Source organism: Diuraphis noxia, unplaced genomic scaffold, assembly GCF_037042655.1.
Source record: "Diuraphis noxia isolate RWA-SAM2 unplaced genomic scaffold, SU_Dnox_SAM2 contig0004, whole genome shotgun sequence".
Classification (NCBI taxonomy): Eukaryota; Metazoa; Arthropoda; class Insecta; order Hemiptera; family Aphididae; genus Diuraphis; species Diuraphis noxia.
In genome coordinates this window covers 62,350,973-62,374,554 of record NW_028301714.1, presented here as the reverse complement: position 1 = coordinate 62,374,554, position 23,582 = coordinate 62,350,973, and the positions used below count along the sequence as shown (strand labels likewise).

Sequence of the window (23,582 nt, the reverse complement as noted above, 5' to 3'; positions counted from 1 at the left end):
TATTTTGTCAACAAAGTTGTGACACGAAATAGGAAAAAAAATAATGATGAAAATTTCGATTAATGCATAATTTTAATCCAAATATAAGCCATTTAGTTTGGGATTTCTGTGCAAAACTAATTATCATCAAATTTTTTGTCTTATATAATTGAACGTATTTGTAGAAATAAACAGGGCGATTCATCGAGCGTGCTCGGCCACATCGCTTCATTTAATAACAAATCGATACAAATTTTGCTTCTTGAAATGTTGTTCTATACTTATTAAAAGGAGTGTCGCGATTCAAACTATTATGTTTTTCACACGAGCATCTCCCTATTTTACCATAAATTAATTAGTAGATATTTGTTATGAAAATATTGATATACAGGGTGATTAATTTATCATAAAACACTCATTATTTCAAAAAGTATTGACTTTTTTCAAAATATTTTTTTACATGGTTTCAAGTTGTTAAAAAACCAACGTTTTAATTTAAAAAAATATTTTTTTAAATATTTTTTATCCTTATCATTTTTTAACTTTTTTACTTTTTTGAATGACAACATAGAGTTTTAATTTCATATTTCAAAGCAGAATATTTTTCTAAGTATTTTGATATATAAAAATCGAATTTGGGGCTAGTAGTTTATGAGTTATAAGTATTTAAAGTTTAGATTGGCAAAGTGTAGTGGTACGAGGTTACCCCGCAAAATGTTTGTCCACTACTCCGCTTGTCTACACTTTAAATACTTATAAGTTATAAGTTATAACTCATAAACTACTAGCCCCAAATTCGATTTCTATGTATCAAAATACTTTAAAAAAATATTATGATTTGGAATATTATGAAATTAAAACTCTATGTTGTCATTCAAAAAAGTAAAAAAAACTTAAAAAATGATAAGGATAAAAAATATTTAAAAATATAATTTTTTAATAAAAACGTTGGTTTTTTAACAACTTGAAACCATGTAAAAAAATATTTTGAAAAAAGTCAATACGTTTTGAAATAATGAGTGTTTTATGATAAATCAATCACGCTGTATTTAAAATTCGAACGAGTAGTATTTCAGATATTTGAATATATGTAATATAATATAATATAATATAATATAATATAATATAATATAATATAATATATATGAAGAATAATAACTAATAAGTAATCCTTAAAATTGGTAAAAAATAAATTATGCAATATTAGATCTATAGTATTTATTATAGCTACTTGTATCATTTTCACAAACTATAAATGTTGATGTTTTAATAATATCAATAAGGTGCCTACTTGCATTTTCAAATTACCATAACTGGAATGACTTCCGAACCATTATCGTGGACCTATTAAACAAAGTTCAAATTGTACAAATAAATGAAGGCGAGCGTTTTTAGTGAATCACCTCGTGTATATCAGCGGTTCTCTAAGTAATTAAACAATATATTTTTGGTGTTATTAACAATTTGAGAGCCACTAAAATGTTGGGAAGAGACGAAGGAGCCGCGGTATGAAGTTTGATTACCTCTGGCATAAACGTTTACGTCTGTGAGCTATATAGTAGAAGTATCTGGACGGGTGTTGCGTGGCAGATGACGATGAATACCTATATCATGAACGATCTGTAAAAGTCGAACGGCGTGCGTTTTTCGCAATTTCTTCGTCCGTTTTGTACTTGACGGCCAGACTCAACGACTGGGTGGGTGCATGTGTGCCGTGTTTTGTCGAGCGCAATGAAACGTTACGATAATACGACAACGAAAGATTTCCTATATATGCGCAACGAGTCGTTCGTACTCAACGGCAGATCTTGGCGATTGGTGTATTGGAATATATCGAGATTTGCGATACAAAATATTATTTTATTTATTTTATCTAATACGTAGGTAGTGAACTACAGTCTACAAAAATATTGATTAAACATCAACAACTGAATAATTCATTTAAATTAATAACTTATTGATTTACAGTTAAAAAATTGAGAGAAAAAAAAAGGAAAATAATATTATAATAATAATAAATAACATTACTGCATAAAACAAATATGAAAATCCAATTAACTACATAACAATATTATAATATTTTTTTTTTTTTTTTAATATTTATTAGAATATATACAATCTGTAATAATGGTTACAATAAGCATATGGGCTGAATTTACAGTTGTTGTGAATGCGTGAGGTGAGTAGCAACCCAGCGGTAACACTCGACAATATTATAATATAGATTTAAAATAGTCATGTTGCCGAAAAAAAATACGGTATGAAAAAATTATAGCAATAATAATGACACTTGGTTCCGTTTCACTTCCACTAATTTGTTGTTTTGTAAGTAAGATTTAACTTTAATTTACTGTTCTTTGGACTAGGCCCGTATTTAATAAAATAAAATAAAATAATATGCGAGAACAAATAATATAAATAATTTAATTAACCAATTAAAACTATTAATAATAACTAAAACTACAATTTCAATTATTATCATGTATAAACATGAACATTTACAACTATATAACTATTTAATTATAGGCGAATCCCCCGACGACGTATATTGACACAAATATTATTTAAAACCTACTCAGCTAGAGCTACTTCTCTGCGGGCGTCTTTGACCACAATACCATAAGTATGTTTTTGAGATTTTTATTTATAATATTTTAATATTATTTTTGTTATTGATAATCACATCTCAGATTTGATTCTGAAATGACAACTTCACGAAATCAGTTGTCGGTGTTTAGAGTTGTCTGATATATTGCATTCGTAAATTAAATTTTTTTCGGTTTACTCGGTGTCGCGAATAAACTGACAAATTAAAAATATAATTTATTATTATATACGGACCATGGACGCAGTTGGGCTTTACCAAAAATATAAGCTATAACACGGCTTGGGCTCACTTGGCAATTTATATCGGATACACATGGGAGACGTCCGTTGTTCGCATATAACCGTATTATCACCCAACTACGCGTTGACGGATAAAAAATTAATAATTTGGACTTGTTCATATCCGTAATTTCCGGAGCGGTCGTAAACAGCCATGGTCGGTGGTGCTGGTCATAATACGACGTAAGCATTTTTCTACTTGGTATATTATATTATACACTAGTATGTATAGCACAGTGCCGTACGTATACAAAGTCACCTTTAAATAATATAATAGTATAGTCTGGACCGATATATTTTATCACCACCTGGGCCCATAAATACCCCAGTGACAGGGTGGTGTTTCGGATATATACGACATCCCTCCTCTGTCCATAAAAAGGGACTATTACGTTGTTTCACCCATGCGTTTTGATATTGTTTCTTAATAATTACATATTTTTATTATTTATTATTATCATAAGTTATGGATGTACCTATTATAAGTTTCCACAATTTTATGAAAACCCCATTCAATATAGATTGTGTCGTTGAACATAATACTATATTATTTAATTTTGTTCTGATATTAAAATATATTTTATATTAAATAATTTTCTAATTTTTAATTTAAATCTATTGGTTGAAATAATGATACATTATCAAATATTAATTGCACGTACAATATTTAAGTCATCATTTTAATTTTAACATTTAATCTCCATATTATATTCACACGCCCCTCTTTTTGAAAACTCGTAACGATACATTATATTATGGCTTTTTAGTTGGCCGCAGTCAAATGTCACTAATGTTCACTACCAGTTCACTACCTAATCTGTAGTAATTTGTCCTTCAGTCAAACACCGCCCGGGGTCGATGATTCCCAGATGATTGACCACCCGGGGATTCTTGGCGATGAATCCTCGCCCCACATTAAATACTTATTCCATTACAAACCGCATCCCCCCTCCCACACACGCGAAAACTAATGGCCATCGTTGACAAAGTGCAAAGACCAATGAAAAATGGAAAAAACTTTTAAGTACGCGCTAATTTATATTCCTATCGCATAACTATAGTATTAACTCCCAACTCCGAGGATTTATGTGGGTGTGGCCTATATAGGTAGTATAATATACGGTATTTGTTGATGTAAGAAATCATGGGTGTATTTATCTCTGGATTTAAACATAAACGTGACTCCGATGGACAATAGCATAATAAACTACTCAGCTTATCAGAGTTTCAAGCCATAGTAGACGTCTATACACAAATTGCGGAGAAAAATCTCCAGTTTAAAAATTATAAAATTATGTCATAACTCATATAGTATGTTATTTTTTTGACATTGCTACAGTCTACAAATACGATTATCATTTAATTAACTTTTATTACTCTGGTAAAGGAATATTTTTTCCCAACTGCCGAGAATATTATAGAGGTAGCATAGGCGACTGTCGTATACTCGGATATGGGTGTAATGACGTAATAGTGTGTACCATGTAGTATACTTATCCATATACTATAAAGCATGGGGTGTATAGGTACATTGTATTATGTGGTAGGTATTTGTACAACGCGTTTGAAATTGTCTCGTCTAATCTGCCAGTCACGCGATCAAAGCGAATCGCTTTGCCCTACAATGCCCTGCAATAATGCGAATACGTACAATATTTTACTGTGTATAATAATATAATAAAATTACATTTTACTCCACATTTGTGTGTGTGTGTATGTGTGTGTGTGTGTGTGTGTGTGGGTACGCGTATTGTTATAGAAAAAAATCGCTTGAAAACCAGTTATGCCGATTCCGGCCCCTTTAGAGTCTTTTCCAGGCGGCGGTGTATGCAGGTGTACATGATACATATATATATTATACAACTGTATATAACTATTTAAACCATATTTTACAAAATATACACCATCGTGTACTGAAATTTCAGATAGTGACCGTCCCTCGCGCACCAAGGAAACGCTCACGATTAAAATCGTGTTTTTTTACTGAAGCATTACTCGTGGGGAATAAAACCGAATACGAAATCCCCTGTGAATTGGGTGTGTATTGTGTGTGTGGTGAGGTCAAAGACTTTTCTTCGTTCTTCGTGCCTACTCCTTCTCCCTCCTGCCGCACAACACAAGTCCGTATAGGTAATCTAAGTCGATTTCTTAAACTGAAATATTTAAATATTACCTTAATATGTAAAATATATATGTATTTATATGTTTACGTTAATATAAATAATCACAAAATATTTTGAACCGTTTTTTCTCTGCCTCTTGCAACTGTTTTACTTGCAGTTAGTGGTTGTGAAAAGGTCATAATCGTGGAAAATTCGTTAAAAAGTAATTTTACGCTTATAGGTAATATTATAGTTGAATTTGTGGTACGGTTATTTCGGCCAACAGAGTTCAAAATGGTCTTAGTTTTCCCTTAGAATTTGATACTCACTTTGCTGTTGTTTAAACGTTTTACACGATGTTCTCAGAAGACTACTGAAAATTTAAATACAACATGATTGAAAATTACCATTAATCTGTAATCACGTAAAGCATACCTTTCAGCGTCGGCATCCGATTTCTATCCATAGTATACATTGTTTGTCATGTCCAGATTCTTCCGTACAATTTGAAGGTATCTTTAACATTTTACAGAAACGTACTCGCTCCGTATGAATAATTTAGAAGATAAATTTTAGATACATTTATCAACATTTCTTACTACTTAAAATGTTGTGTAACATTTTAAATTTATTAGAATGATTAATATAACACGGTATCAATTTTCGGTACGCCGTCACTGGCATGTTATAAAGAACTTATAAAGTATAATCGTGGTCACTGTAATATTATCAGCTACCACCAACCATTAATAACGTACTTACCTATATAATATACCAGTATGCATAGACCTATAAACTAGTATACAGTGCTTAGAGAAAGAAACCAATGGTGGAGATGTCCGAGAGAGAAAGAACTATACGTTTGGGAATATATTTAGAAACTAATGGACCCACGAGCGAAAGAGCTAAACGTTTTGAACATTTAGAGTGATTTCTCACTCACTCTATCTCATCCCCTTAAACTGTTTGCAAGGCAGTGTGGTATAGGCGCTGCCCATTAGTTTATAGGCCTGTGCCAAAATTGCTTTACGGTGTAATAATAGGTCAAAAGTTCGAAAATACAAATCATTATATACAATTTCCATTTATTATAAACTATGAACAATTAATAATACTATATTATATTGTATAGGTATAATTAATATTTATTTAAGAAATTTAATTAATTTTCTTATTTAATATTAATGTATTTTATATGAGTATAATAACACTTAATATTCAAAATAATGGTCAATATAAAGATAAGTTCAAAAATATTTATGGAAAAATATAAATCATTCGGGTTTTACAATTATTAGGTATAAATAAGAATATTTTTAAATCACATATGTCATTGTTTCATCAAACGTCACTAATCTAAAACTATTATTATAATTATTATTGTATAGTAGTCGATGTTTGTATCAATATTTTTTTTTTTTAATTGTTTATAATATTTATAAAAGACAATGGTTTATATTTTATCTTACTTGTATATTTTTGTATTTATTGTATTTACTTTTATACTGAACATTGTTTAACATTTTTATATACAACTATAATATTTACTGTAAAAAATATTAATCAAATATAAAATATAACACTATATTAATATTAATTATATTTTTTTTAATTATACGTAAAATTATAATAATTAAAATGCAATAGAATATTTTGTATCTTCGGGCATTTTATCCGGTACTTTTCTTCTGGGATTTGCTTTATAGTTATTGCTTAACTGTTACTACTTAGGTACAAACATAAATAAATAATAACAATGATTTTACAATCATACATAACTATTAATTGTTTATTTGTAATTACATTTCAAATGTTTTTATTTTTCTATTTCATACTAAGAGTAGCAGCTAAATGCCGAATTTAAGGTGGTTTTAGAAAATTATTCGCTTTTCAATTTTTTACTAAGGTTTGAAGTGGGCGAATGATCTATATATGAAAGTGAAAAACAATAACTAAATATTGGTAGGTACTTGTTACACGTGAAAATTTAAAAAAAAAATATTATTGAATAAAGACAAGGGTGTGTCGGTTACAAATATTTTGGTTGTTATTGAATTATTTACTGAGATATCGAATTATGTATGATACAATTTTGTTCTGTGCGTAAAAAAAGCTTGAAAATTTAATGCAATTACTATTACTTCTTGCTACACACGATAATTTTCTTTGCACGGTATACGGGGAAAAAAAAAGAACATCATTGTTGTAAAACAAATAAAGCCAAATTCCCTCGTCATCCTCTTCATACCTCCCCTGCAGGTCCCAGCGCCTAAACATCGCGTGAATTCACATAAGTCGGAAATTATTGTATTATTTATTTTTCTGGGGAGACTGCGCGTGTGTACAGTGAGACCAATACATACGGCGCGCGGCGTGTGTATAACATAATAATAATAATTATTATTATTATTATACATTATATTATATTATATTATATTTATATATGCGACTGTGTGACGTGCGCGAAAACGCCACTGCCCCTTTGAAAATCGGCAGAGTCCCACACGCCCGAGACCGCGCGACCCAACAACGACATAGGGTGCGACTGTTCATGAAACAATATACGCGAGTTACTACAACACCTGTGTGAATCATACACATGTATATTATAAATTATATTCTGCTGTGCGTTATGCGTGTGCGTGTGTGTGTGTGTGTGTGTGTGTTTGTATACATATATATATAAGTATGAACACACTGTGGGAAACTTCGAGACCATCGGCATAGGTATTATATTGTATTATATATATATATATATATATAATATATAGGAAACTACCTATAAAGCATGCCCGTGAGACTGTTTCCTCGCAGATACGCGTCTATACCACAGTATTAGGAGGGTGGTGGTGACGGCTGCAGGTTAGGCACCCCCTCATCACGCTCGCAACCACGTGTGTGTGTACGCGCGCGCACCTCCTCTTATTATAATGTTATTATATACACTCGACGATATCGTTTTCTACCTGCCCCATCGCCCCATTTCAGAATAACTGGAATATCATATTATATATGTATAGTTATAGGTATATTCGCACAGGTATACACCCTATACTACGATTTTGTGCCCCTCCTCGCCCACCGTTCGCACTCCGTCCAACCGACTGTGAGTCGTAAATATGTTCTCCAAAGTATATTCGGCCCTAAAATAGTGTTCCCCGTGTATACGCGCATCACAAGACGTGATGTGTGATTTGATTTTAAATTAATTACAATATAGGTTCATTGCAATTTATATATAATATTATTATAATATTAACTACCACCGACAAGATTGGTCGCCGAGCTCACGGCGTATACCTAACTAGGTTTCGTAAATTGTATTGTTATAATAGGTAAGTATAGGAAATCATAACAACTATACGTCGAGTGGAATACACAAACTGATGTCTTGGAACGGTTTCATATTTCGGACACTTTCGAAAATTTAATTCAAGAAAAATGATTTTGAATACAATAATATGGGTAGTACTATATATGTATATAATATACGCGTCAATACCCCTGAATCGGACGGCGTGTAGTATTATAATATACCGATTTCGATAAAAGTCGTATTCACCCGAAGACGATTCTATACAAATACAAAATATCGATGTGTGTATAAAGTAAGTATTACGATTTCAAATTATTCGGATGGTTTTGAATTGTACCTAATAAGATAGGTACCTGGTCGAAATCAGACACCTTGAAAACTATTTACGGCTATATAGTGCCACTATTGTGATGGCCCAGAATTCAAACGGTCGGGACCACACTATTACGTATTAATGTATGCAAAATTATACGAAAATTCGATCGAAATTCAATGGACGTTTTCTCTATATTTACCCTACCGACGACGAGACTTCTCTCGCGCTGGAACTGCGTACCTATATATTAAGAGATAAAAAGATAATGTAATAATAATATAATGGTGACTACCTACCGAGTTTACTGTGTCATGGACTCACTCGTTAAACATTTTAAGGATAAAAAAAGAACCTCGTCCCAATAACCCATGACTGTAGTAAGTCGTAACACATATAATATTATAATTCATAACACATTATATCATATATTAATAATTGGTACATTATATTATTCTAAATTACTAATTTATTAACAATATTTAAAGTTCGTTTCGCATTTTGTTTCCCCTTTTTTTTTTGTTTTTTTTTTTTTTTTTTAACAGTTAATGTTAAAACACCTAACACATATGAATTACCTACTTAAAGGCATAACTATGAAATATATTAGCCAAGAAGAGTACTTGACGTAATAATAATTACAGAGAAAAACAATTCTACAGTTATTCGTATTGTTATTTGTTGTCCAGTTCTCCGGTGACTGTTTTATTTTACCTATTGCATATGATTGACCAATAAACTCAAAACCAAGCAATAAAATATTTTTTTAAATTTAATAAAATTAATTTATAATATATTTTTTTGGATATTTTGTACCGGAAACTGAAAAAAAAAAACAGAAAAGTTGATAAACACAAATCGGATAATATACCATACACAATGTTAATATTTTGAATATGGAAAACAAGAAACAAACTTCCGCCTAAGAACGCATGTATGAAATGAATAACTTGAAAAAAACTGCAAAATTACAAAAAAACATTCTAAACATACCATTATATGGGGTAGGATTGATATTTTTTTTTTTTATTAATCGAAAAAGACATAAATACATACATTATTTTTGAGTAACATTTTCGATTATCTTTCTCCTTCAAGCAAAGCTTGTGTTGGAGAAATAGAGTTATTATAAAATATATGATACAATTATTAAAATTATAGAATTTATAAGAAACTAGAGTATAAGTTCTAAGTACATTTAAGCTAAATATACAAATATAGTTTAGAAATATTATCAAGAAAATGTACACGATAAAGAAAGAAATATAAAATAAACATATTAATCTAAGATACACAAATATAACCTAATAAATTAATATTTATAAAGCTTAGATATAAAATAAAATTATAGCAACTCCGATATGATTCAATAATACAGATTATGACGGTACTTATTATTGGAATGATTTTTAGCATCAAAAGGTTGTATATACATATATAATATTATCAATACAAAATCAAGAATCTAATCTAACTAACCCCATAATAGAAGAAACAATGAAAATTTTTTTATGTTAAGCAAAAATGCAAAATATGTTCCCAAAACCGTCCGTAAAAAATTGATGAAAAATTCTATAGAAATAAAAACTGACTGGTACCTAAGTACACCGCTTAATTCAACCCACGGACCGACTTGTATTCAATTGCTACCCGCGAACACATTTTAAGCGTAGTACGTATTTTTTAATACATTTTTTATTATTTAATACGGTTTTTTTTTATTACGAATGCAGTCCGTGGGATTTTTTTAAATAATATATGGTTCACTGCTGCCTTAATGGTTGAAGCCTGACCCCTACAAACTACACCACGTACGTTGAACGGGTCAGTTGTTTCGATCACTTACAAAAAAAAATAAACAAATATTTACTTTATATACGTACGAATAATCATCCGTTATTATTATAGTTATATAAGATTGTATTTCTACACAGATCTCGCGTTTCGATTATTTTACCGAGCGACCAGTATAAATTATTTGTTCTTGCGAACGTTTCATTTTTTTTTTTTTTTTATGGAAAACTTTTTTCACTTAGTCACATATAATATTTCTGCATTTCACGTTAACGCGTTAATTATATATTATATGTAAATTGTGAATTAGACATGAACGCGTTAATAAAGACGTTTCAGACGATTAGTCTAGTTAGTAATATATTTGTTCGATAGGTAGTTTTCAAAATACTTATTTAATTTTTGTTTGTAATATTATACAGGATGTAACAACAAAAGATATGACAAATGAAATATATAAAAACATATGAAAGATATGACATTCTGTCATATGTTTCTGTTACATTACACTTACACTGCACTGTATATTCGAGAAAATAAAAATAAGACGGATGTCTTATAGATTTACTTCCTCTGCATGTATAATATCTTCAGGGAAATAAATGATTTGACTTTTGACAAACTTAATACAAGTTTACCAATAATGCAAGTTCAATACGGAGCTAAATGTAGAAAAAAAAAATTCATAAATCCAATACATTATAATATGACATATTTTTTGTTCACGTTAAGTCGAAAAAAGGTATACTTAACGGGATTGGGGAACCTGCAGGTACCAGCTATCATACATAAGTAGATAAATCAGTGAACATTTTCAGAGCTTTTAAGTTGTAATTTTAACCTGCAGGGAGCTTATACAGAAAGATAATAATTCAAATAATAAGCTATTAATTATTATTATTATACGATCTCTATCTCATTACCTACACAATCTTAGTTAAATATTATAATGTATGAAAATTACACAAAACGAAAGACTTACATAGCACACATCTGAGTTCCTTAATTTATGTGCGGGTTGCCGTTATAGCCCAAAACTATCGAGAACTGTTCAACTTAACATGATGTATCCATTGTATGATATGTTAACAAGAGTTTATGTATTCACTATAGCCTATAGGTAGACCGTACGCGAATGACTATAATATGTTTGGCAAGCATTATTCCTTATCATCTAATAATGTTTATAGAGTTTGTACTTTGTAATAGTATCACATGCCCGTGTTCCATAACATTAATTTTAATTTTAATTTTATGTATATTATATTTATATAATGAATTTCATATATTATATTTTATTTATGTAAAATACATAATATGATCATAACACTCGGTAAATATAGTGCACAATTATATACTTTAATACTTAGTTACAATGTCTGTTTTACAACGACGGTCAACTGCAAACACGGTGACCTATTTTGTAGATACCTACATATTGCTTTTTTGGTGAAAAGACCAACTAAGGAAACCTTCAAAAACCAAATTTTACAGGGGATACTAAAATAGTAATAACTTTGTTCCGAATTGATCTTTTTTGATTGATTTTTTTTTATATCATTATATAGAATAATCCAACAAGCACGCTCGAACCATTTCTCGTTGATAATTAATTTATTAAAATTTTAATTTTTGGAATTTTCAAGTATACACTAGAGAATCTTATGGTCATGATCGCCCTGGAACATAGTATTATAAAAGAAATTGAAAATAAATGTAGATAGAATAGGTACTTTGCACGCTGCTATAACGTTTGCAATATTAGCCACAATATTATATACGATACATTCTGATTGCACATCAATATACTTGATATATTGGAAACAATAAGCTGCAAATATTAACTAATAATAACTTAAACAAATATTAAACAACATCACCGCAATTATTTAATAATAATATACGAGTACTCGTACATAATACTTATCGTCGTACTCGATAACGTTTATTATTATATTTGCTCAACAAATAATAAATCTTTGGCACAACAAAAAAATTAAGAAATCTTTTATTGTACCTTCTTACGTATTTTATCAAAAAACATTACCCATATGTTATATATGAGCTCAATTACTCAAGTTATCCTCAACTCTCAAGTAACTTATTCCCTTCAAACGACGGTCTTAAAACAAATTGTGTTTTCAGTAGTATAAACGTTTTTTTTACGTGATCTTAATACATCTCCAAATAGTCGTCTATATTTTTCATAGTTATTCCAGGAATGATACTTTTTAAAAAATTTAACAGAATTACAAAAATATTAACGTATCGCGTGATATTAATATTGAAATATCCAGATTGAAATTTGTACCGAAATATAACAACAAAACATAAGAATAGCTAGTGGTGTAATATATTGACATGTTATATAATATTTTATGCAACATAAATATGAGACTTATATTAATAACGTTAATTTAATTCAACCGTTTTGTGCAGAGATTTAGGACAAATTATAATACCTGAAAATATTCTCAAAGAACAAATAGCATTTTATAACAAATTTCGGGAGATCTGTTTAAACATTTATTTTTTTGCTATAACAGGTATCGTCTAAAACGTTGATTTTATTCTTTCCCGTGCACAAAACTTATATCTCGAAATTAAAACACTGTAACCATTGTAATCACCCCGTAGAATGATGGTTGAGAGATTTTCCTCTGAAACTATTAGTGGTCGAATCGCATATTTCATTGCTGCCATCCGCGAACGATCGTCCTAAGTTTAGTAAATTAATTAATGGATTTAATTAAAATAATCAAAGGACTGAACCCTAGCTTCTCTTCGTCCTCACAATAATTTTTCGCGACAGCCATACACAATAATGATCCCAAGCTCTGAAATGAGAAATGATTATGCGATTGCCGGTGGAATTCTGGACGGCAATCTGATGAGACTCGGACAATCGAACGTGTTGACACGGCTCACTTGACTACAGATAGTATTGTACTACCATCTTTAATCATATTTTATTAATCGACAGAATTTCATATAATTTTGTTGAACATCTATTAAAATGCAAAAAATATTAAGAACAATCACTTTAATAATTAATTCCTATAATAATATTATTCTAAAGATTTTTTTTTTCTAGAAAATGGATTCGAAATTTTGGTTTTCATGAAATTATTTTTCAGTAGGTATAACGTAAAGATAATTCTCGCTACGCGTAAAGCAAGAAAGTGCTACTAGTTACTATAACTACAGTAATAATACCTATAATATGTATCAATAACAAATAATTATAATTTATAATATTATACCCAGTGGTTAAACTGAGGGGGGACGAAGGAGGACTGAGTACCCCTTCTTATTTACGGTTAGATTATGCGTCCCCTTTAATTTAAGTCTCCAAAGTCTGGGGGGACGCTAAAAAAATAAATTTATTGTGAATTTAATAATATGTTGCATGTTAATTTTAATAATTTATTAAATTATTTATGCAGCCACACACATTGATTAGATTTCGAATTTAAACGTATTTTATTTCGCTCGAATAATCTCCACGTTCTGAAGATGGTTAAGTTTAGTGCGATAAGCGATTTTTAAATAATAAATTATTGTGTAGTAGTGTCACAGAATAGATTAAATAGTGTAGTGTGTTATCCATAATAGTGTGCGATTCCATGTGATATAATAATTATGGTTTAAATAAAATATTAAACTGAAAGAATATGAATAGTGATATTATTTATTATAAATTGTTTTTTTAATGAAATGTTTAAAACTAAAATGTAAATGTATTTTTTTTTTAATTTTGGGCAATGATTTTCAATTCATTTTTAACTTAGCAGGCATTATATACCTATTTAAAATCATTTTTCATAGGAGAAAATTTGATATTACATACTATATTAACATAACATTTTTATGAACCATGGTGTATAAAAAAATCAAATTATATAGGTTCATACCTAGTAGGTTTCTTAAAAAAGTTTGGTTAGATATAGATTTTGGATGAAGAACTCGGGAACGCTCCTTAGTTTTTGGTAACGTTAGTCCCCCCTCAAAATTTTTCCCACTTTAACCACTGATTATACCTAATTAATTTAACATAATTTAAAATATTCTATAAAACATGTACCTATATTGCCTACACAGTACGCCGTGTAATACCATATGATTAAATTATTAAAGCCGTACGAAAGACATAATATTCTAGTCTCTGGGGAAATAAAATAAAAAATGGTTTTTTGGTACTTTTTACCGTAACCTGTCAAATTGTGTTCTCGAAAAATAATAATAATAATAGAAGTAGAAAATATTTCAAGCAAAACATGTTATCGTATTTTGTTTACTATGCTTTAAAAACTTGCATTTCGTGCGGCCGTGAGGTCGTTTGTATGCAGGCATTTATAAAGCTTTTAAATTTAAAACTAAAAAACGCTTATTGAACCTAGTTCAGCTAGTTATACTTCTGATTTCATTGTATTCGTTTAATAAATTTAATTGACACTAACATTAATAAACTAAAGTTTCAGCGGTCGTGAGGTTAGTAAAGTATTGCAAATAACAAAGTCTATAATTATGTAATATGACAAGAAAATTATTAGAAAAATAAATATTTTTATAACATGCCACAGTAGGGGTAGAAACATCCAAAAAAAAAATGTAATTTTAATAAAATACTAGAAGTTTTCCGAAACGACTGGTACATTTTATACTACCGAAATTCACAAGTGAAAAAATCAACGTCTTTTTCTGCATCAACATTGCAACCCACTACTGTAAGGCCATCTACTAACGGACCTACTCAAAATAATATTATTTCACTAATCATTCGATGTTGAGTTGTTACCTATCACCTATGTAATCAAATGGAAAGCCGCAAACGACGCAACTGGTTAATAATAACAAGTTACTAACGTATTAATGATAAGTTTAAAGTGATTTATAACTGTCGAGTCACACTTGAAATGTGTCATTTTAGTGTTTTTCTGTTCAACGAAACTTTTTTGGTTTTGTAAGAATCAACGAACGAAAAATTAATTTAAAGTCGGTGTATGAAGTAGAAAAACATAACAGTAACACAGTGGTCAAACCCCTCTAATAATCCTAGAAGTAAATCTTCATTTTGCACAATTTTTTAGTAATTTGGAACTCTCGTAAAAAATAGTGCCGAATTTTTATATTTGAATACAAAATTATCGTTAACTAAGATTATAAAAAGTTTTTAAATCCTAATAATCGATATTGTTTAAAAAGATTATAGTACTAAATTTGTAAGTAAAAAAATATTGATTTATAGTTTAAATCAGTGCTTATTTTAACGTGCATTTAAACACGTTTTACTCAACTGTAAATGAACAATGTGCAACTCTAATTCAAGAAATACTAGTTGTAAATTATATCTAAAAATAAAATTTCTCTAATCTATCAGATTTGAAAAAAATGTACCATCAGACCTTGTCAAATCGCTTCAATTTCAAAATACTATCAAAATGTATTTACTACACTTGCAATAATATTGATTGCAAAACCATACAGTACAGACGTGGTAAGGCTGATTAGTACCAGTAACATATTAAAATCCATTGATTGTCAGGCTCTCAGCTTAGTGAGAATTATTATCTATACATACATTTAAACATGCCACAATGCAACCATTAATGTCATGGGCTCCATCAATGTCAAGGCCATCCATAGTTGAATTTATACATCAAATCTTTCAGTATGAGATACACCAAAAACCAAGCAAACATAGTTGTTTATGGGCGTATTTGAAGCTTCAAATTAAAATTTAAAAAATTCTATTGGTGGGAACGAAGAGGTTTTACCAAATATATATATATATACCTTAAATTGTAATTTTTATATTTTTCAAGTTTTTCAGTAGTATAGTATATTTTTCTTTATAAATTACCAAAACATACTACACAGAGAGTAATATTTTAGAGTTTGGGAAGGGAGTTTTGCACACTTCTAAAAATCCTTAAAATAAGCTCAGAAGCTCAGGTTTAAATAATCAAGTTTTGTCAAAATGTTTCTTTAAAATTTTATGATAAAAATAATTTTGAGTAACATGCATTTTCAGTGTTTTTAAATTTTATAAGAACTTAAGTGACGATACACTAACTAATTAGTTGATCAAACTGATTAGTTACATGTGAGCTGATTGTCATATTAAATAACTGGGAAGTCACCTGTGCGTTTCAACTATTGCATGACTGAAAATTTCCAGTCAGCAACCAGCCTAAGAGTTATGAAGAATCTTCAATAAATATTCCAAGCGTTTTGACTATAAAAATGTTAATTTAAAATGATGGAATCCTTAGAATTTTTGAAATTTTTACTTTTCTATAATGTGATGTAAACACCAAACAAATTTGTGGATTCTAACCAGAACAATGCAAAATAACAGTCAAGATTTTTAACTATTCAAATGGACTTTCAACTCAACGCTCATTAAAAAAATAAACTAAAATTCAAGTTTGTTTTACTACTGATATGAAATAAATCATATTATTATAAGATCTAATAACAAAAAGAAAAAAAAGTAACAGAAACTATTTTTGATTATAGAACATTCATACAAGAGATATTGTTAAACATAAAGGTTCTCAATTATGATTGGATTAGTCAATACTTAGGTCAAATAAACCTTAAACATATAGGATTGTCAAAATTGCTTGAAATCTGCTATTTGTATAGAAATAACAATAGTATGGAAATAATCAGTTAACAGATAAACATCATCACAAGATTTGCAGACTTAAGAATAATTATTAGAAACACAATACATGGACGTCTGTCATCTAAGACGCAATACATTTCAGATGTATTCTTGAATTAATGAAAATATATACTTCTCATCGGTTTTTAAATATTATTCTCAAAAGTCTAAGTCAATTAAAAAGTATTAAATAATGAAAAATACAAGTATTTCATTTACTAAATTTACCTTATTAATGGTATAATATTTAAGCACTGACAAATTATTTATTCTCTCTCGGCATACAAAATTACTGAAAAAATTGCAACCCGCATTTAAGATTTAGTTTTTCCACGGTTATTAACATTATTGGTTCTACAGAAAAGTCACTAAAACAACTAATAAATCAGAATGGACCTATATAATATTGTGTTATTATTTTATTTGATGTGGATAAGTCATAATACATAACAAAATTTTGTAATGGTAATTTGTTATTAGAAATATTAATTTTCAATGCTATAAATTTTATATAAAAAAAATAATGATAAATGTTATGCATGATAATATAATAATTTTATGAGATAAACATTTTCTTATTTCAACAAGTGCATATATACCTGTTCTTCTAGATGGCAACAAATGAAAAACACAAATATTTAGAAATTATAAAATTAAATTAGAGTAAAAAAATAGTTTATACATTTAAATATGTTTAGTAGAAAAAAATTAATAATTATAAATATAAAAATGTTTTATTTACGCTTGATGCTTATAAGCGCAATGTAAAAAACATCTCCAGTTGTATGGTTCGTTTTTAACTTTATTTTGTTCTTTTTACTTAAAATTAGATTGTTTAAAAAAATGTCAAAAAAAATTTTGTTTACTACAAAAAATTAATAAAAATAATAATAATTAAAAAAATCGAAAACATAAAAAATAACGATAGAATCATGACTTGTCTTTAACATCAACCAACTTGAGTCTCTCTGCCATTTCTTTTTGAGCAGTTTCTTCAGGCACAACCAAGTCGTTGCACTCAATTTCAGACACACTATGATACCTGAAATAAGGGGAGAAAATTAAATCTAGTTTTAATCAAAATATTATAAGTATTTTAAATAAAAATGCTCGCATATGTATATGTTGTGTCCTATGGTTTTATAAGTGTGTAACATAGTAAATACATTTTTTGTAGTTAGCATTCATTAAATAGTATTTAAATTTTGAAGCAAAAATAAATTCATGACAAAAAATGTATAGATAAAATTAAACATAATAATAAATATTAGTATTATCGATTTTGTTAGAATCATTATTATTATAATTTAGTAGAAAAAAATGTCATGCAACTGAATATCAAATTTAATTGTTGGTTTGGACTTATGATTGAAACTTATGTTATATGGGTTCAAAATAGGATACCAGAAACTATACATACACATAGGTGAATAAATCATAATACAGACATGTTCAATTGTTATTTTAATATATTTTATGATTATAAAGTTATTAGGTTGGGAGTAGTTTGGCTACTTTGGTATCTAAAAATGAATAGAAAGCAGAATATATTTAATTTACATAAATAAAATGTCCTAAATATTGACCCAAATAAATAAATATATTAAATATATAATAACTCAACCTACATAGAATTTAAGTTTTATATATCTTTAAGTCTTTTTGAATATTTAACAATATAAATAACACATAAACATACCTGGCAGACTTGTACTTTGATCGAATAGCAGACTGTTGGGAATGTGGAGCATTTTTATAAGTATGGTTTAAATGTCTAAGAACAGGTATCAGATCATTTAAACTGTAATTAGTTAACTCAGCCATATCTTCAGGCCAAATAACTTCATAATCTAATATTAATCTAGCTAATGCAACAGCTCCACAGCCAATAATGGAAGGAGTATATGATAAGTAGGGATCAGCTTCTAATAAACTCATTTCACCCAAATACTAGAAACAGACAAGTCATATTTTAATATAATTGAAATTATTCAGAAATAAGAAAATATATTGAACAAATATCAAAACTTACCATTGCTAAGTACATAACTTTCAACGGAACATTACAATGAACGCAAATATGTGTTAAGAAAATAATAGTTGTGGGATTTGATACATCAAACCCTAAAACTTTCAATATTAATTGTTCCATTTTAAGTACTTGTTTCTTTGTATAAGTGTCATCAGTTATATAAACAAATTCACTAACATCTGGAGGATAAATTTCTTCATATTTCCTATTCAAAAAATGTATAAACAATATTACTTATTAGACATTACGTATATGAGAAATAATTGAAAACTTACGATGCAACAAACATGGCAGCAGTACCCAACAATTGGAGTTTAGCACGGACAACAGACATTAAACTAAGGAAACGATCAATAAATGAAACAGCTAAGTACAAAGTTTCATTTTGTAGCTTGTATTCTTGTGCTACTTCAACCAACCAATCCACTAATATTGCCCTCATGCTGTATGTCACGTCTGGCTGCCTTCTCATGTATCCAGGTTTAGGACGATGTAATTTCTATTAATCAAAAAAATTTTGGATTAGTAATATCGATAAAAACTGAATAAAACATCTTCCATTACCTCAACATCTCTGAGATAAAAGTATAACTCGCACGTGTAAGTGTCTATATCACAACTTAACCTGTTTGCAGTTAAAGAATGACAAGTACTTTGTATTGACTTATCATTATCAATAGACATAGGTGAATAAACATTGCTTGAATCTACTGATTTATCAATATCCTTAGTGTCTTTTTCATCTGTTTTTACTTCATTTTTTACAGATGGTAGAACAATTTGGCTTACATCAGACAATGGTTTTCTTTTCTCTTTCAATAATTCTATCTTGGGTTGAGTGACCTGTTGAACAAATATATTAGAATATAATATAAATAATCTTACATTTATAAATTAGATTATTTTAATATATTATTAGTTATTACCTTTGCTTCATTGATATTAGTTTCATTCTTGAGTAGCAGAGGCTTCTGATTTTCTACATTGTTTCTTGACACGGTTTCACTAGCAGCCGCTTTTTTATTTACTTCTGGATCTTCATGAATAGTAAAGGGCACTGATGATTTAATAGGAAAACCAAATTTATTGGTTCCTTGAGGCTAAAATAAAATAGTATTATTAATAAACTACTCTGTATTATTTTATACCATTTAACTACATGAAAATATGTCACCACTATAAACAAGAATTAATATTTTTGTTGTTTTTCAATTACCTTGTTTAGATTACTAAAATTAACTTTCCTACTAAAATTATAAAATATTAAGTTAATATATATATTTAAAAAACATCCCCAAAAACACCTATAAATTAACAGATAGATATAATAACCTGTACAAAAATACATGAATATCATGATCTATTAAAATAAAACATATCCAGATAAATTTATATGGTGTCCGGACAATTTCCCCCTGGACATTTTTCCCCCCGACTGTTTTTGGTGTAGTAGAACATTCCCCCCCCCCCCACTATATATTTTCAATGTGGACATTTCCCCCCCCCCATTTTTTTTTAAGTTTATTATTGAATATATAATATTATTTATTATTCAATAAGAAATTATTTTTTTTTAATAAAATATTATTTTTATATTAAATAATATTATTTCCTCCTTATTTATGGAATGTACCTACATAATGCTACAAAGAAAAACACAGGTAGAACAAATAATATAAGTGAAGATTTCAATAATAAATTTAAAACTTTGGTAAGAACTCAGCATCCAAATATTTGGATGTTCATTGAAGCACTACAAAATTCAAATTCAATGGCAATTAATAAATTATTAAAAATTAAAACGTATGGTTTTTTTTACAAAAAAAAATAAATATAAAAGACGATTAGGTACAAAATATGTGCTTAGGTATAAAAAAAAATCAGAAATTAAATGTTTTATACAAAATATATCATTTTTATGTCAACATTTTTAGACTATTATACTTATATGATTTTTTTATGTTTTATTATACAATTTTTATTATATTTATGAAAAAAAAAAATGTAATTTATAGTATAAATTTATAAAGTTAATTAAAGTATAATTGATTATATTTATGAAAAAAAAATAATATTTTATTAAAAAAATAATAATTTCTAATTAAATAATAAATAATATATTATTCAATAATAAACTTTTTAAAAAAATGGCATTATGTCTATAACAATTGTGTATGTATAATAATACATTTAAGTTACCTCGTTGATTCTAATTAAAATATTGTGAAAATAAAAGATATTTTTAAATTATGAATATAAATCTAGAAAATTTCTAAAATAATTTTGACTACTTTAGAATTGTATTTAATACTTATTATATATATAATACTTTAAAACTGTATACAATTCATTAAAAATGTTATTTAGTAGGTACCTAGGTATATTATAAAAATAAAATAGGAACCTAATATGTCTTAAATAATAGATAAGAGGTACCTGTACCAGATAGTTTCATAAAATCCAAAAATATAACAAATTTTTAAATGCATGTCCTAACTTAAAACCAACATAAATTTTAAGCAAATTTAAAAATCAATAACTATATTAAGTACCTTATATTCATAAAATATCAATAGCTAATTAACTTATAACTGTATTGGTAGATAATTTATATCAAATAATTTTAAGTATAGGTATTGCACCTGCCTACCTATTACTACTATTTATTAAATTTAATGAGATCAATTACTGGTCACACACAATTATAATAATCACAAAATAGGTCATTGTATTTAGATAAGTATGCTATAGGCATAAATGGCTTAAAAATGGAACATAGAATCGATTACCAAATTAATAAATAAGAACATTATATTAGGTAGAACTATTCAATTTTAATATGGGTAAGTAGAACAGAAGTTATACAGAATTAATGAAAAAAAAATGATTAATAGCACAATAAGCATAAATGGACAAATGGTCATTTGAATTGATGAGCAAAGTTAATGAATCAGTTTGATTAATAACTAGGTAATAATTGCAGTATCAGGTAGGTACAAACAATGTCCATCGACCAATTATTAAAATGCTACATTAAAAATAAACAAATTGACTGAGAAAATCCCCCAATGGATTTTTCAGCTTACCTATTATAATTTATAAAGCAATGGCTCTATTTATCACTTTGTTAAAAAGAAAATAATCATAGGTCAAGGTCAAAAATAACTTCACCCACTAGAAAATAGTGTACTACACCTTACCCTATGATCAATTACCCTCCTAATTTATCATCATTATGAAAATCAAAAATAATAATAGGTGATTTGTGACAAAAAAAAAGTCAAACTCAGCCAGTTTTATTTCTATACTTGCAACAACATAATAAATTGTAATAAAAATAATATTGACACACACCTTGGATTTCGGCTGCGGCTTTTTAGCGAAGGGTTGTTTGGCGTTCAGCACGCCGAGCACCGATCGACGTTTTGAGGGTTGCTGATCCCTCGATGGCACATTATTTTCCTTGTTCCGCAAAACGTTGTTGGTGTTTTCTTGATCCCGAAAAACCGTGAACTCCATCTTTCGCTGTTTCGTTCGGTCACCGCGATGTGTAATTAAAATTAATAATGATGATATACGTTATTATTATAATTATTGGTGTCACGGATTTTCACGGTGACAGCGCTGGACGGTTGTTGTCAAGCTTTGAAAGTCGCCATTTGGACGCAAACGATATTCAATATTAAATGTTGTAGGAAACAATATTTTTATCGTGTTTTTGGTGGTAAAAAATTGAAAAAAAAAATTCGCGAATTATACTGGTAATTAATGTAAATATTACGATGTGAACACACTAATAATTAATAATCGAGCGAGATTAATAAAATAAAACTTACGTAACAAAATGATGTGAATTGATGATAAACGTTCTAATAATTGCGAAATACACTCAAATACTAAATATTTGCTAGATATTAATAACTATTAGTAATCGATATTACATCGACGAGCTCGAAAGTGTTTGATGTTTAAACGGACGACGGGACTAAACGTTGCGCGACCCGACCGCCTGTAATGGAAAAAGACTCCCGACAAATAATAATTAACAAATGCTCGCAAAATCGTAACCGTTATTTTTTTTCAAATGACAGGTGCAGCTGCTGTGGCGCTCGCCGCTCGCGGTTCGGCCGGACCAGCCGCGATCATCGGCAACGCGTAACCGGTACGGTGCTACCGACCTACCGATTACCATCGAGTTGGTTACACTGTCAACATCCTTTTCGCGGATAACGAAATATGTCGAGAGAATTTAGTATTTACGAATATTGCTAATTATATTTATATTACGAAAAGCGGGAACGGTCGTGGATCTTTAGGATTATTCAATTTGCTATGGATCATTTGGACATGAATATTCAGTCTTATAGATGAGTTAGAATGTTGGATTATGAATATTAAATAAATATACATTTTACATTTTAACTGTAGTCACCAATTCAAAGTGGATCTATAAATTCACCTTACACCAGTGACCAGTCTATAAATAT

At 28.6% G+C, this 23,582-nt stretch overlaps 1 protein-coding gene across 1 annotated transcript; it reads right to left on the bottom strand.

Moving 5' to 3' along the window:
• Window positions 1-17,464: 17,464 nt before the first annotated feature.
• Window positions 17,465-23,162, bottom strand: CycA (cyclin A). The gene is made up of 7 exons (XM_015519469.2): window positions 22,450-23,162; window positions 20,022-20,195; window positions 19,660-19,938; window positions 19,371-19,594; window positions 19,096-19,300; window positions 18,763-19,013; window positions 17,465-18,105 (listed from the first exon to the last, which is right to left on the bottom strand). The coding sequence occupies exons 1-7, from the start codon at window positions 22,612-22,614 to the stop codon at window positions 17,994-17,996; spliced, it is 1,410 nt and encodes a 469-aa protein (XP_015374955.1). The 5' UTR covers window positions 22,615-23,162; the 3' UTR covers window positions 17,465-17,993.
• Between the last annotated feature and the right edge of the window lie 420 nt (window positions 23,163-23,582).

What these genes read in the sequence shown, in the direction of transcription:
- CycA (XM_015519469.2), bottom strand. Translation starts at nt 22,614, where the DNA reads ATGGAGTTCACGGTTTTTCGGGATCAAGAAAACACCAACAACGTTTTG. An exon ending in CTAATATCAATGAAGCAAAG is followed by an intron (nt 19,939 to 20,021) that starts GTAATAACTAAT and finishes TTTGTTCAACAG; the next exon opens with GTCACTCAACCCAAGATAGA. An exon ending in TCAAAGTACAAGTCTGCCAG is followed by an intron (nt 18,106 to 18,762) that starts GTATGTTTATGT and finishes CCCTTATTTCAG; the next exon opens with GTATCATAGTGTGTCTGAAA.